Source organism: Stylophora pistillata, chromosome 8, assembly GCF_964205215.1.
Source record: "Stylophora pistillata chromosome 8, jaStyPist1.2, whole genome shotgun sequence".
NCBI classification, from domain to species: domain Eukaryota; kingdom Metazoa; phylum Cnidaria; class Anthozoa; order Scleractinia; family Pocilloporidae; genus Stylophora; species Stylophora pistillata.
This window is the reverse complement of record NC_142526.1, coordinates 26,905,543-26,921,028: the sequence shown is the minus strand read 5'-3', so window position 1 is coordinate 26,921,028 and position 15,486 is coordinate 26,905,543. Positions and strand designations below refer to the sequence as shown.

Sequence of the window (15,486 nt, the reverse complement as noted above, 5' to 3'; positions counted from 1 at the left end):
AGGTTCACGTGATCAACCTCGTTCCAGGGTTGAAGTTGAGAGACGAAGAGGGATGACCCTTGGAACGAAGTTGTGAACGAGGTTGTCCCGTGATTAGTACCTGACTGGTACTCGTGATACGATACAAGAGAGCTGGTCAATCAGAAATGCGTTCACAATGGTCCACAATGGAGTCATGTGCATGGTAAAAATCACGAGACTACTCCTCTGGCAAAATCTTTAAACCAACGCTTCTTCGTGACAGGATTTTAAGATGGATGTTTCAACTCTGATGCAAAATCTTAAACAAGAATTAACCTGCCCGGTGTGTATTCATCTGTATAAAGAACCCAAACAGTTGCCATGTTTACATATTTTTTGCCTTGAATGTCTGAACGGCTTGGTAAACTCGAATGCTCATCAAGGTCAGATTAAATGTCCCCTTTGCCAGATTGGAGTCGCTGTACCCGATTGTGGTACAATGGAAACTTTGCCAGACTGTTTCTACTTGAAAAATCTGCTAGATCTTTTGGCCATCAAAGGATGCAACACATCAGAGGTGACTTGTGGAAATTGCGACAGGAAAAGCGACGAAGCGTCTTATTGTTTTCATTGTAGCAAGTTTTGGTGCGAAGGCTGTTTAAGTGGTCATGACATTTTGAAGGAAAACAAAGAGCACCGTGTTATCGCATTAAGAGATTTTAAAAAAGAAGATTTCAAGGATATTGTAAGACGACCAGAGTTTTGCCAAGAAGATCTTCACGAAAGAAAAGTTCTCGATTTTTATTGTAAAATGTGTCAAGTACCTGTCTGCCAGAATTGCGTAACTCTACAGCATAGCACACACGACGTGGAACATTTGGAACCAACCGTACAGGCGCTGAAGAGCGATATTGATTGTAAACTCGACTCTGTGAAGAAATCGTGTCAAAGATTTTCAGATTATATACGAGAACTAAATGAAAAGTGTAGTCTTACTGATCGGCGGCGCCAAATTGTCAAAGAAAAAATCCAGGAAACCTTCAAGTCTTTAATCGTTACTCTACAGGAACAAGAACGTGATCTGGTGACCCAAGTGGAAAAACAAAGCAACGAAACACAAGAAGAACTTATGAAACACAAACGTGAATTTCAAGAAAAATTGAGCAAGAGCGAGGAAGCGATCTCGTATATAGAACGCTTCGTTGAACGAACCACAGGAGCAGAACTTGTCACCACAAAAACAGTCATAGATGAGCTTTTCCAGCAACTCGGAGAGCCACAAGAGATGCCGCTCCCAGCCATTGAAAAGAAGAGTTTAACCGTCTTCTTGAAAAACCACGAAGTCCTTAAGGGACTTCAGACGTCGGGAATTGGTCACCTACATACCACTACCACTGAAACAGACGTAAAGCAGTGTTTGGTCGGTGGCTATGACGTAGTTACCGCGGGACTGGAGACAAAGTTCGAAGCGATCACAAGAAATTCTGCCGGGGAACAGCTCTATTCCTCTGCTGATGACATTGTTGTTGAAATTGTAGACTCACAACATGGAGAACCGGTAGCTGAATTGAACGTCGTTGACCAGAATGATGGAAGGTACGAAATTTCATTCATTCCAAGTAGAGCCAAACAGCATGTGGTAACTGTGGAAATCAACGGAGAAACTGTGAGAGATCTTCTTCCCATTCACGTCAGAGAACGCACTTTTAAGCCTATCGTACATTTTGGAGAACTAAGTATTGATGAAAAGAAGTTGAGCTCCCCCTGGGGAGTGACTGTAAGTAACTCGAATGACATATTTGTTTCTGACATGGACAATAATCGAATACTGGTGTTTAATGACGAAGGGAACTTTGTCTGGAAGTTTGGAGAAAAATTTCTCGAAGAACCAACAGGGATAAGCGTAGATGATAATGGCAGGATTTTTGTCGCAAACAGAGCGAGTAACAATATATTGATTTTTGCTCCAGACGGGGAATATCTCTCAACTGTCAACATTGAGGGCTTACTGAAAAATCCCCGAGGGATATGCTTTGATTCCCAAGGTAACCTCATTGTCTGTGATTCGGGGAATAAGTGTGTCAGAATCGTTTCCGTTCAAGGAAAAGTTTTAAAAACTGTAGGAGAGGGTTGTTTTCGGATGCCTTTCGACTGTGTGTACTATGAGGATAAAATCTTTGTGTCTGATCGTGAAGGCCACAAGGTCAAGATTTACAACAAAGATGGACAACTTTCGCATGAGTTTGGTGGGCGTGGGACTAGAGACGGGGAACTGTACCACCCAACTGGACTAGCAGTGGACAAAACAGGACACCTCTTAGTCTCTTCAGAGCATAGTCACAAGGTACAGCTGTTCACTTTCACGGGCAGATTTGTGTCAAAATTTGGTTCCTCTGGAAAAGAATTAGGACAACTTGGTCGGCCCACTTCTATATCTCTACTCAAAAGCGGTCATATCGTTGTTTGCGAGTACGGAAATGATCGCTTGCAAATTTTTGCGTAACATTCAAAGCAAAAGTTTCAGGAACAAATTTCATATACCTATAAACATTTTTCTTATTTATAAACGAGACAGGCATGATCGTCTTTTTTTGTTGTAATATTTAAAATTTTATGTTGTAGGGAATTATTCAATCTAAATCAGGAGATTACGTACGCTATGCGTTTTACTATGACAACGAGGTGCATTTGATGTAAAATAATATAAATAATAATAAATAATATACATTAATTGAGGCTCCCCCTTGGGGGCTTTTCAGCCACAATGTAGACTAACTAAAGGGTTTAAAAATCCACGCTGTAAGCTGTTTCCTTTTCAATCAAAATTGTTTGGTCGTGCGTAGTAGGCGAAATCTGGAGTGAAACGCGCGATTCTCGCTCATGTGTGCAGCTCTCACATGCGTCCTGTCAAGCGAGCGCCCGCAAACCATCACCTGTAATTAACGTAACGATCAACCGTTAAATGTCCTATACCTCCGTCATAAAGGTCCCAGTTCCTAGTCAGTCAGAAAATGAATTTAGCCATAAGTTATAAGCAACAAGATGAGCTAATTTACCACGGTCTCTCTCAGTCCCACGAGCCATCATCAGTTTGGGCATTTGCTCAGAGAAAGTAATTATACTTTGAGGCGAATTTGAAAAAGTGGTTTAGATATCAAGTTCTATAGCACTTTTCAAATGTGGAGGTGAAATATATACGGATTGAATTATACTGATATTGTCATTCGCGTGACAGCTGTTTGGTTTCCACGACAACTGGCTTCTACTCCATGGTAGAGCGTCAGGATCCCATTTTCCCGAGAGAGTTTTGTAACGCAACCCCTGAGCAGTGGCGGATCCAGGGGGAGGGTCCGGGGGGTCCAGACCCCCTCCATCAGACCTGACGCTTACAACTTTGAGACTGAAATTCTTACATCCGCAGGATCGTATATCACTTTTTAACTGGCTGATTTTTTGAATTAATGAATCCAAGTAAACGGTAAACGGCCAAGGAATTATAACGTGCAACCGTGACTGCTGGGAGGGGGCGTGGGGGGTGTGGGGGAGAAGTAATTTGCCTCAAAAGAGTCCGATGAGTCCTTTCTGAACCAAAGTTTGGACCCCCCCTATCAAAAATTCCTGGATCCGCCCCTGCCTGAGGGTTTCTCCTTAGATTAAAGCAACAAAGATCCACCAAGAACCACTCAAGAGTGACATGAATTCTAGTAATTTTGTTAAAATTCTCAGAAAACGAAGAAGCTCAATCAACCTTTAAGTTCGCGTGACTAATAACTTTTACGCATTATTGGTAGAGCAAAAACAGCCAATCAAAAGCAAGATGGGCTAATAAGTTTTCGTTTCTAGGAAATCATGGCAACAATAGCCGCCCCCATCCTCGGAGACCCAGGGGCTGTGAGTCGATTTCAAATGTTGAAATCGACTCACTGCCCCTGGGTCTCCAAGGATGAGCCGTCCCCTGTAGTTCTAAGAACTAGTTGCTTAATAATCATACTTTTGTGCAACCTGAACATTTCTCTTCACCCTAGTCGTTTGAAAATGGATGTTCCAACTCTGATGCACAACCTAAGGGAAGAAGTAACCTGTTCTGTATGTATTCACTTGTTTAAAGAACCCAAACAACTGCCATGTTTGCACATTTTCTGCCTTGAATGTCTGAACGGCTTGGCAAGGACAAACGCTCGCCAAGGCAAGATTAAATGTCCTCTCTGCCAGATTGAGGTCGCCGTGCCCGATAATGGCTTAATGGAAACTCTGCCAGACTGTTTCTACTTGAAAAATCTGCTGGACATTCTGGCCATCAAAGAATGCAACACATCGAAAGTGACATGTGGAAACTGCGATAAGAAAAGCGATGAAGCATCTTATTGCTTTCATTGTAGCAAGTTCTGGTGCAAGGAATGTTTGATCGCACATAACATTTTAAAGGAATACAAAGAGCATCGTGTGTTATCCCTCAAAGATTTTCAAAAAGAGGACTTTGAAGATGTCATTAGACGACCAGCATTTTGCCCCAAAGATTTCCACGAGAGAAAAGTGCTGAAGTTTTATTGTAAAGTTTGCCAAGTTCCCGTCTGCAAAAATTGTTTGGCTTTGGAACACTGCAAACATGATGTGGAGCCACTGGAAAAAGTTTTTACTTATGTTAAGAACAGTATCGCGTCTAAGCTTGAAGATACTAAGAAATTATCCGATACAATTGCAAAACATGTTCGTGAACGCGAGGAAGAGGGTCTTCTACTTGAAAATCGTTCCCAAACTATAAAACTACAGATACAACAAACGGTCAAAAATATTGTTCAGACTCTGCAAGAACAAGAGCGAGGATTAGTTACTGACGTAGAAAATCAAACTAAGGAAGCACAAGAAAAACTTATGAAAGAAAAAGAAGAACTTCGAGATCACCTGTCGAGGACCGAAGATATCGTTTCACAAGTAACTCGCCTTCTCAAACGGAGCACTGGAGCAGAAATTGTCAGGACAAAAACATCGGTGGATGAAATATTTCAAGGGCTCAATGATCCACCCGAGATTCCACTATCCAGAAATATAAAAATTCTTCAGACTGTATTCTTGAAAAACCAAGAAATCCTCGACAGACTAAAAGAAGAGAAACTTGGTCGCCTGTTTGAAACTGGAACTGCTGTAGACCAATCTTCACTACAATTATGTGAAGAAGCTACAGCGGGGTTAGAATCAAAGTTTAAAGTTATCACGCGGAACTCACTGAAAGAACAGTACTATTGTCCAGGGGACTATATTACTGCAGAAATCAATTCAGCTCAGAGCAGAAAAACTGCCGCAGATGTGAGAATCATTGACGAAAATGATGGCAGCTACGCAATTTCCTTTATTCCAAGTGAAGCTGGACAGCATCTAGTGACTGTTACAGTAAACGGTGAAAAGCTGAAGGAGTTTCCACCAATTGACGTAAGAGAAAGAACCTTCAAGCACATCGGATTTATGGTACTAAAACATGATGTTCAGCCTTGGGGAGTGACTGTTAACAATTTAGACGAGATTTTTGTCACTGATATAAAGAATAACCGAATTCTGGTCCTTGACAAAGATGGACAGTTCATCAGGTCCTTTGGGCAAAATCAGGTTAATAGTCCCACAGGGGTATGTATAGACAATGAAGGTAGGAGTTATGTGGCTAACAGAGGCAGTAACAAAATATCACTCTTTCACCAAAATGGTGAGTTAATTTCAGCTGTACCTATAGACGGGTCACTAAGAAATCCTCGGGGAATATGCTTTGATCCAATGGGCAATCTTGTTGTTTGTGATTCTGGGAATAAGTGTGTCAAGATTTTTTCTCCTGACGGTAACATTCTTAGGACAGTAGGAAAGTGCTGGTTACAACTGCCATTTGACTGCCTGTGTTATGATTTTAGAATCTTTGTATCCGATCGAGCTGCTCATCTCGTTAAGGTTTACAATGAAAAGGGGCAGTTTTTATACGAATTCGGCAGATTTGGTACAGGGGCTGGAGAACTTAATCACCCAACTGGACTGGCAGTGGACAAAACAGGTCACCTTTTAGTCTGTTGTGAAAATCACGATGCCGTGCAAATATTTACGCTGAATGGACAATTTGTTGGCAAGTTTGCTGGAGATGAATCGGACCTAAGACAAATTAAACGGCGTACTTCATTGACAGTATTGAAAAGTGGTCGCATAATTGTTTGTGAGTTTGACAACTGTCGCTTGCAAATTTTGGCGTAACCCAAAATATGTTCGAAAAAATCGTGTTAAATCCTCAGACCACAGGAAAGTTCAATTTTCTAACTATCAGTTAAATTTTCCTTGTTTATGATTCAGAGTTTTTTTAAATCACAAATAGAATTTCCGAACAATCACATGTATTTAGTGTAACACTGTAAAAGCATCAAGTAACTGTAGACATGGCATCTAATCTTGTTTTAAAATCATGAGTTAGGGAATGGTTGTAAGATTGATTACAACATCGACAGATCTACTTGTACCCTTATATGTGATTTAAATTTGTGGAACGTTAAAGAACCCACACACTCCTCGAAAAGAGTAGGGCACGTAGTGCCCGGTGTTGTGGTCTATCTTTGTGCAGTGTCTATCCAGGGTGAATTGGGGGGAGGGGTGGTGCCTCGCATGGACCTTGTGTTCCGTTCGCACTAACCCTTCCCGGTCTAGTCACACCCGGTAAAGTTGTTAAAAAAAAAAAAAAATACAGTGAAAGAGGTCCTTTTGATAAGCTAATACTGTTGAAGATGAAGCACGTAAAAATGTTTTAGATTACTACAGATTCAAATGTAAGCGGTCGGAAAATCATCTTGAACTTGAGTTGGTGCATGTCCTCCACTTGTTTTACTATTTTTGTGATATTTCGTTCTTTTTTTTTGCCTTTAAAAGCTGGTACTGGTATTTTGTTTTGTTTTTCTTTTGCGACCCAAGGTCATTTTAGCCATTAGGTCAGGGTTAAAATGAGCTCCAAGAGAGGTCCAAAACATTTCCATGCCCAAGTACATAAGTTTTATTATAACATCACTTTGGATAGCACTTAAAAAATTAAAACAAAAAAAATGACAGTAATCATGTAGACGCTCAAGCATGCAGGCTGGAATACATTCTTCTGGCCACCGAAATCTCTATTTTAGCCCGCAAAATGCACTACTAAATAGTGAAAATAACACACCTTTATTCCCTTCAGAGACTTTATTATTAATCTTTGTTTGCTTCTTTGCACATGCATTGGTGCGAGTGTAATAAATTTTATAAACTTTGGCTGAAAGTACAGATTATCTTTCCCCCAGGTGTAGACAAATCCTGAAACCCCCCCCCCCCTCCTTCTGGAACCCTTTCTAACTCCCCTCCGCACTGGACCCCCCACAGGATAACCAATCAGAGAAAAATTAGATATTGCAATTAAAGGTCCGGTAATACGGGCAACTTTTTTCTTCAACTTGTCTTTTAATATCATTGCATTGCAAGTTGAAACACGTTGTGCGTATTACCACATTCGTGACCAACTTGTCTCGCAACAAAATAATTAGTATGGAAAATTTGCGGAATCCTGCGCGTATTATTGGTCAGTCGTGTGTAAACAAAGATGACGGCTGCTGAACTCTTCCTTTTTCGGAAGCAAGTGCTTGCAGCTCTCTGTTTGGGCCTTTAGCTCGGTGAAGACGAGGAAAGGCTCGAAACAAAATCAGAAAATTTACATGTGACAATGGATTTCCTGGAGAGAGGACAGGCGTTTTTCACCGGCTAATTAGAGAGCTTGAAGTGGGGGATTACGTAGCGTTCAAAGAGTTTTTCCGTATGACGAAAGAGCAATTTTCCTTTCTGTATAGGGAAAATTTTTGGCTCGGAAAGTTTCTGGTCTACTTCAACAGCCTCAAGCTCGTCTCAGTCCGCCATGTTTGTTTTAAATTTGCCACGTCGCCACGCTTTACGACAGCCAATCACAAGCGTCACCTTACAATTGCACAAGTAAGACTCAACTGTTGGCCTTTGCCCTGGAGAGAAAGTTTCTTCCAATCTTCTTCAGTAAGAAGGGGTAAGGACTTTGACTATTAGTTACAAAGCTGAGACAACAATAAAGTGATGTAAACAATTGGTTTTATTTTGTAATACCCACCTATGGAGCCCCCGAAATTCAATTTCCATTGTAATGAAATGGCAAGAAAAAATGAAAAAAATTTGTATTGTTTTTAATTTGTTACTATTAATTAACTTAAAATAAACTCCTTTCTTGATAATGTATGAAACTTTTCCTGTATAAACCTCTTCCTCAGAACAGAGAACATAGATGATTCATTTACTGTGTCAGTTTCCTAATATATTACCCCCCAAATTTTCCTTCCTCTTTAAAAATACATTAAAACCCTTCCTCAGAAAGAGTTGTTATCCTAAGAATAAACACAGATTGGTTGTTTGTTGGTTTGCTTGTTTGTAAATATGCATGTGTGTTTACTCAGCTTGGAAAATTTGGCAGAAAATAATTTTTTTTTTGGATAAACTATCTCGCGCTTTTCAATGTAACGCACTCTTTAGTTGATTTAATGTCATAAGACCCAAACCTTGGTGTTGACCATGGTCAAAGTAATTAAAAGTAAAGCATGCAAACTGCCTCAAATGCAGGCTGAAGGGAAGTAACCTGTTTTCATTTTGTATCAGAGTGGGTGAGAAGGAGGTATTAGTCTCTAGACCAATCACATATCCTGGATTGCCTTCCCTAACATGGTGTGTCACAATTTTCAAAGCTTTACTCCATAGTGCAAACTGAAAACTGCTCAGGTCTTTTGGAGCAATTTAGAGTTTATTTGTTTTTTAATTAAAAGAATGTTGTAACCACATAAAAATCACTGGTCTAAATTAATTGATTGAATGCATCAACATACTGGTGATTGGTTGATTGCTTTCCTTCTTTATGAATGGCCATACACAACCACTTTACTCTACTTTCAAATTCTGAAGTACTGAGTGTGGGAGGTTTTGTACAACAAATATACTTTCACATCACTTTAGGGCATATTCTCTCAAGGTATTCAACTTGTCTGTTGTCCAAGTGTGCAAGAAATCTATCTACCCTGGACTGCTTGGACTCTCTATAAGCTTCTAGTCTCTGTTGAATATAAGGCTTGATAATTAGGTCTTGAACATTATGTATGTTAGTGTGAGGCCTGTGGTAACCATTTGTTGCTGGTGTTTCTTCAGTTGTGGTACCATTCTGTTCACATGCTATTCTTGTGTTTGGCCCTTGACTGTTGCCATTGGAGACTGAAACAGGTTCTTCTGCCATTTCATCCAACACACATTGTAGCTCCCAGTCCAACTCGGCTTGTGATTGCTTTGTCTTACAGCTCTCAGAAGCTTCCTGCAAGTGTTTGCCCATAGTCACTTCATTTTATGCAGGAATAAGATATTTTTATGTAAAGAAACACAATCTAAACCAGAGTGTTGCATTACATCATATAAGGTGAGAGGTAATCCAAAAGTATTAATACCGGCCTCTGTGAAACTAGAACAAAAACCAGGAGCACTTGGAAGTTTTATTTAGAATGTGATTGTGTTGAGGAAACAAAATATGATTGATTACAGAAGTCTCTTTCACCTTAAATGCTTTATAATTCCATTGGAATGAGAGAATGGCTCCATAAAAATCCCACACTGAAAACTCAGGCCATAAAACTTTGAGAAATGACAACGAGGAATATGAACACTGAAACAAAATTAGTGAAATTCACAACATTACTTTCTACTGTTCAACAGGATTCATCGATTTTTTAAAAAATTAATGATCAGGGGAAGAACCGAGTGAGAACTTTAAAATTGAAAGATTACTGTTTATCATGACTTTTCATTCTTAGTCTTGCAAAGTAGTCATTTCCAAGTGGGACTGAGACATCTCAAATGCATGCTGTGAGTCTCCATCAACTGATGAAGTTGAATTGTTTAACATCTTATCAAAGATGGGGCTGTGATTGGTTAGTTCTCATCCACCAAGATGGGTGGATTTGATTAGGTAAGACTGACATGTACCATTCAGAGATGGTGAAAAATGTGCAAAAAAAGCAGAGCAAGTAGGTAGTTATATCAAGAGATATGTCATGTACATGTACAAGTTTACACATAGTCTTACAAATCTTTCAAAGTTATAGACCCAGAAACCCTTGTTGTTTCCTGCCTTTTGTTCTTGAAACATCAAACCTCTTTTTCTCTCACCTGCCATAATAAGAAATCACTAAACCGCACCTCTCCTGATGTCCTTATCAACATATCAGGGTGTGGAGAGGGTGATGTGTAAAGACATTTCTCCAGTAAAGACTCACTAATGTCACTGTTAAGAAAAGAAGCAGTTGAAGTCAGAACATGTAATGAACTGCTGTACAATGTACTTTAAACATTTAAGGAAAAAATAGAACTATATACACCAGTCCTGTAGCTCTGATTAAATTAATTTTCCCAGATTACAGCAGCTTTGTCCTTTTGAAAACACAAGATGCTAGAAATATTATTTATGATGGCAGAAAAAAATGTATGATGGTAAACGACTTGGCATACATGCAACAGTCAGAAGCTACTCTACAAATGCTACTGTCTAAAGTTTTAAAACAACTCTCTTTCACTGCTCTTTCCCAACCTTTAACCTCAACCCCTTGCTTTGTCTCACAGTGCTTTGCTATTTGTAAGGCACTGCTATAAGTAACAATTATTTTTCTTGTTGTTTTGTTCTTTTATTTAAGTGGAGTTTATTCAATGTTGGAAATAACTGGTACCCCTATAGGATGAATCCTACCTTGCTTTTATTAAGCCAAGTTCAACACCTTCAGCCATTAATTTTACTGCATTTGAAATTTCATGTCTTGATGTATATGCTAAGCACACATTCAAAGTTGCTCTAGAGGAAGTAAACACAAATGAAGTTAGGAAACTTATACTGTTCAAGTCAGTTTGGTTTCTACCTGTAGGTATAAATTTAACAATTTGGTGTTAAAAAAAAAAAACATCTTAAGAGGAAACTAATTATTTTCATCTTTTTTAGATGATTTTCTGTAGGAATGGCAAGCTAAGGATGATCCACAGGTTTTCAAATGAACTGTAACATATCTTCAGATAAAACAAGACTTCATTACAAATATGCAAGAACCTATATAAGTAGTATTGACACTCTACCTGGATGGATTGACAACACCAAATTGCACTTTCATCAGTTTCCCCCAGGGACTCCCTAGCTTCATCAACAATGTCAAAACCAGGGGTTTCATGAACGTTTTCAGCAGGAGGGTAACTGGTTTTCATAGGCGGGCAAAACCTTCTTGAAATGAACTTCGTTATGAGATAAACTTTCTCCAGATTGTCAAACCAGGTGGGCAAAACCGTCCTCGCGACCGGTCAATTTGCCCGCTGCCCGGCCCTTAATGAAACCCCTGCAAAACTTTTCTAGGGAACATGGCCCTTGACTGTCACAAAAATTCCCATGAAGCCTATGTACATGCTTTATATTAACCCCCCCTCAAAAAAAAAAAATACCCCACTGTTAAATTATCAATCTACTCTCTGTGTTCTCATTACAATTCAGCTCTACTCATTTATACAGTATGTGTACATGACTGTACTCCTGTGTCGATAGAGAAGACACAAACTCTGACTTTTCAAATCAGTCTGCAGTTATAATACACTGCAGCTTTGGGGCCAACATATCACAGGCATGACCATCTAATGAAATGCTGGCTGGAATGTACAGTGCAATGTAGCTTGCGATAAATTGGGTTCTGGATCAGGGACTGGATGAAATTATCCTTAAATATAATTTCTTCCACAACAGAATCTGAAGTAGAGTTACTTGAAAGGGTCACTTAGCAGGACTCAAGAATTAACTTCACCATGTCCATCATAGATGTGATAAAGGTTTATAAACATAGATCCAGCTTACTTGATGTTATTTTTGGAGAATTTCACAACTCTTGCCACTGATCTTTGTAAATCTTCTGGTAACATGGTGAGATCACCAAGCGCTCGCACACAAACTCCATGCTTCATAATCATTTCTCTTCAATAAAAAAGATGTTAAAAAATTATCTCAAAATAAATACATTTTATTTAAAACAATAGCATGGCCTCATATTTTATGGGTCCAGGTATTTTTACACCTCTCACAGTAATGAGGAACAGGTATGAGAGATTGCTCTTTCCGAGGACAATTTTCAGGCCAAGAAAGAATGACTGAGTAATCAGGACAAAATCTTGCTAACACAATAGGTGAAATGGTAGGTCGTCAATTTCTTCACTTTCTCAGCCTCCTCCATTGGAGTGATGGGGTGAAATACAAGTAAAGTTATTTTAATTCTGAACTGTGTTTAAGAGTTCTTTTTTTTGCCTTTTTATAACTGGAATACGAGGTGATAACCGAATTGAATGGAGATTTTTAATCTGATGCAATCTTCTTCTACCTCTTCTTCATGATACATTTTACTGTTTGCTGTAATAAGGTATCAAATAAAGATTATTTAAAGCTGAACATTTTTTAATTAACTTTCATTTCGACTCATTGTTTTCAATTTATATATATAAAAAAAAAAAATCACAGCCATGGTAGAAACAAGACAAAAATGCTCTTGTTTTCTGATAGGATCCCCAGAATACACGCTAGTTGCTCATGTGTCTCCTGTGGGCATAAAGGGTAAATTAGAAAGGAAGAAAGAAAGAAAGTCTTAAGCACTCTAAACAACAAACGTGTCTAGTTACAATGATAAGGTTGAGATCGGACGTCAGCATTATCAGGCGCCTCTGGCAGCCACTTCAGTCCATGTAACGATCTCACCTTCCCTCCCATCCCACTCCAGGGGAGGACATCCACCACACAGTAATCTCGTGCGTGGGAAATTAACATCTCCTACCCCTAACCCTGCAGGAGACGGGGCCTATGGTTTATTCGTCCTTATCCGAGAAGACTAGAATATCTATCCATTTTTTGAGATTATAGAAAGGTAGCAAATTCTCCTCACTTATTTTAAGACCATGGGTATTGGTCCGGCCGGGGCTCGAACCCTCGACTTCCCACACAACACAATCTGGCGCTCTAACCAATTGAACTAACCTGGAGGCAGTCTCATTTTACATTCCCCAAGTTATCAATTATCACAGGGCTGAACACTAACTTTTCAACTTGCAAACCAAGTGGCTAGTAACAGCTTAGATGCTGCAACAACTTCAGTTTGTTTACCAGCCAAACTGGCTAGTGGAAATCAAAAATCACTAGCCAAAACTGAATTTCTACTAGTCTGTGGGTTGTTGGCTACCATTAGCGTCAAGCCCTGTACCAATTGAAAGCAAATTGCCTTAAGTGTAGTAGTCCACCCCATACAATTTTAATTTTTATTGATGAAAAAATCCAGCGAGTTTAGAAATTCCTTTGGCCCAGCTCTAAGCTGACTCATCAATGCAAAAAATATTTGCCGGTACTTGATTTTCTCTTTCATAGAAAAAAATTAACTTACTTTATATGTAATATATCTGGAATAATTTAATAAACCATACAGGGGGACTGAGATTCTTCTTGTGTGTGAGAAAGTCCTGAATTAAAGCAGAGTGCTGGCATATAATTGGATTATGGAGAGAGAGCATGTAATTCATTCTAAAAATGGAATTTAGTTATACGATTCATTCATAATGAATGCCCTTACTTCTCCTCCATCAATCTATCAAATTTTTGCCTGGCAAGCTCCATAAGTCCATCAACTTCCTCTTGTGATCGTTTGAAGTTCTCAATACTAAATGCATAAACTGTAACTTCTGGTATTCCAAGATCAAAACACCATTCCAACACCTAGAAAAACAAACAAACAAACAACTTTATTAGACCTTTAAACTTCATAAGTTGTACTTACATCTACTTAATTATTATTAATTAATTGATGTCTACTTAATTATTATTATTGATATAATTATTATTAATCTAATCTACACGTTTTACAAGATATCAACATTAATCGGTTGTCAAGCAAACTTTCATGTTCATGAAGACCGTTCACACCCGTAAATAGCAGGAGGAGCTAGTCGGGGCGGGCGGGAATTAGAGGTACAGCAGTGGTAATAGATTACAAATAAAGCTTAAACATAATTTAGAATGAGTGAGATGTGACAATTGAGAATAGCACAGTGAAATTCACTTCATGCTATGATAAATGCACACCAAAATGCATACCAAATGACATTATAGCAGTGTTTCACGGGGATTTCTAGCTCTAAGAAAAGCCGTAATTGCACACACGTAAAGTTGCGATAACTTTCTTTTGTATCTGATATCACTGATGATGGGTCACCCCTTTTTCACTCAATACAATATTTTATTTGTTATTTGACAATAAATCCTTATACCCCTGGCTCCACAGAGCTCTGCCAAGTTGATGAATTTTATAAAGTCAATTTTTCTTGTCAACAAAGGTCTATGGTGTTTATATACCAGTAATAAATGAAATTATACATGGATACTTGCAGACATGAGAATTTCTCTTCTCACGTTCAATTCAAAGCCCACTTACCATGATCATTGGTTATTTTGGTCAGGATCTTTTGACCAAAATGTTAAAAAAAGAGAGGGCATCACTGCACTATTTACCGATCTCCCTTGAATAAAACAAGGGAAAGGAAGAGGTCATGCAAGGCTTCATCGTTACAGTCCTAGGGTGACATGTTGGAACTGTCTCCTTATGATCTTTAATAAACTATTGCGCACAGTCAACGAGAACTGAGAAAATGATCAAATTGGAGGGACATTGCTTAGATATAACTTCAAATTCCTAAGAACAGCCAAAACAAGAGAGTTGAAAGGATCAACTTTCAAATCCTGAGAGTCAAAGAACTGAGAAATATCTTGCAAAAAGGATGTCAGATGACTAAGTATCAGGTTACATGTATGTATGCGTATGTCAAAATTCCCCACAAAATATCAAAAAAGGCTAGTCAACACAATAGCAGAATTTAGAGAAATCATATTGTTAAAAAAAAAATCCCATCGATAAAATCATCGCCTTAATTCTAAATTTTGCTTTCATTTCGATATATCTTCAATTCAACTGTACTTTGTACATCGGGTGTGCGATGAAAAATTCGTGCAGGCAGAGGCTGGACTATATAATATTTTTTGATTTTTTTTTGGCTTGAAATCAATGGCAGTTATTCCGTAAAAAGACGTTTGAACGTAGCTTAAAGCTATGCTAAAATTGTGACTGCAGACAGAAGCTTGTTAAGTAAATCACAGCTACGTATCTTACCTCAGTCAACTTCTCAAAGCCTTTCTCGTGTCCCTTTGACCGTTCGCACTTCACCTTCTTCGCAAACCTTCTGTTCCCGTCCATAATGATCGCGACGTGTTTAGGAATCTGTCCGGCTTTGATGACATTATTACAGAACGTTCTAATGAAAGAGGTCTTCCTCTCTTCCTTAAACCACGACATAACACAAGTTTAGTATTCTATTCACCACAGAGGCATCCCGGCGGCTGGTCACGATTAATGAAGTTTGTAGAGTTTGAGCATGCGCACT

General features: G+C 38.9%; 3 protein-coding genes across 5 annotated transcripts; 2 read left to right on the top strand and 1 right to left on the bottom strand.

The window, feature by feature from the left end:
- Positions 1 to 130: 130 nt before the first annotated feature.
- Positions 131 to 2,696, top strand: LOC111333601 (E3 ubiquitin-protein ligase TRIM45). Its single transcript, XM_088729916.1, has one exon. It carries the CDS (start codon positions 254 to 256, stop codon positions 2,462 to 2,464), a length of 2,211 nt encoding a protein of 736 aa, XP_088586042.1. The 5' UTR covers positions 131 to 253; the 3' UTR covers positions 2,465 to 2,696.
- Positions 2,697 to 3,875: 1,179 nt separating this feature from the next.
- LOC148725689 (E3 ubiquitin-protein ligase TRIM45-like) lies at positions 3,876 to 6,334 on the top strand. The gene has a single exon (XM_088729715.1). The coding sequence runs from the start codon at positions 3,997 to 3,999 to the stop codon at positions 6,184 to 6,186; it is 2,190 nt and encodes a 729-aa protein (XP_088585841.1). The 5' UTR covers positions 3,876 to 3,996; the 3' UTR covers positions 6,187 to 6,334.
- Positions 6,335 to 8,750: 2,416 nt separating this feature from the next.
- LOC111333576 (dehydrodolichyl diphosphate synthase complex subunit DHDDS) lies at positions 8,751 to 15,483 on the bottom strand. 3 transcript variants are annotated; one of them, XM_022939182.2, is made up of 7 exons: positions 15,216 to 15,480; positions 13,626 to 13,768; positions 11,876 to 11,992; positions 10,739 to 10,840; positions 10,165 to 10,279; positions 9,554 to 9,661; positions 8,751 to 9,316 (listed from the first exon to the last, which is right to left on the bottom strand). In XM_022939182.2, exons 1-7 carry the CDS (start codon positions 15,396 to 15,398, stop codon positions 8,954 to 8,956), a joined length of 1,131 nt encoding a protein of 376 aa, XP_022794917.2. In that variant the 5' UTR covers positions 15,399 to 15,480; the 3' UTR covers positions 8,751 to 8,953. The 3 variants fall into 3 exon arrangements, with proteins under 3 accessions (XP_022794917.2, XP_088585842.1, XP_022794918.2); XM_088729716.1 differs by lacking the exon at positions 15,216 to 15,480 and adding an exon at positions 14,484 to 14,508; XM_022939183.2 differs by lacking the exon at positions 9,554 to 9,661 and having other exon boundaries at positions 15,216 to 15,483.
- Between the last annotated feature and the right edge of the window lie 3 nt (positions 15,484 to 15,486).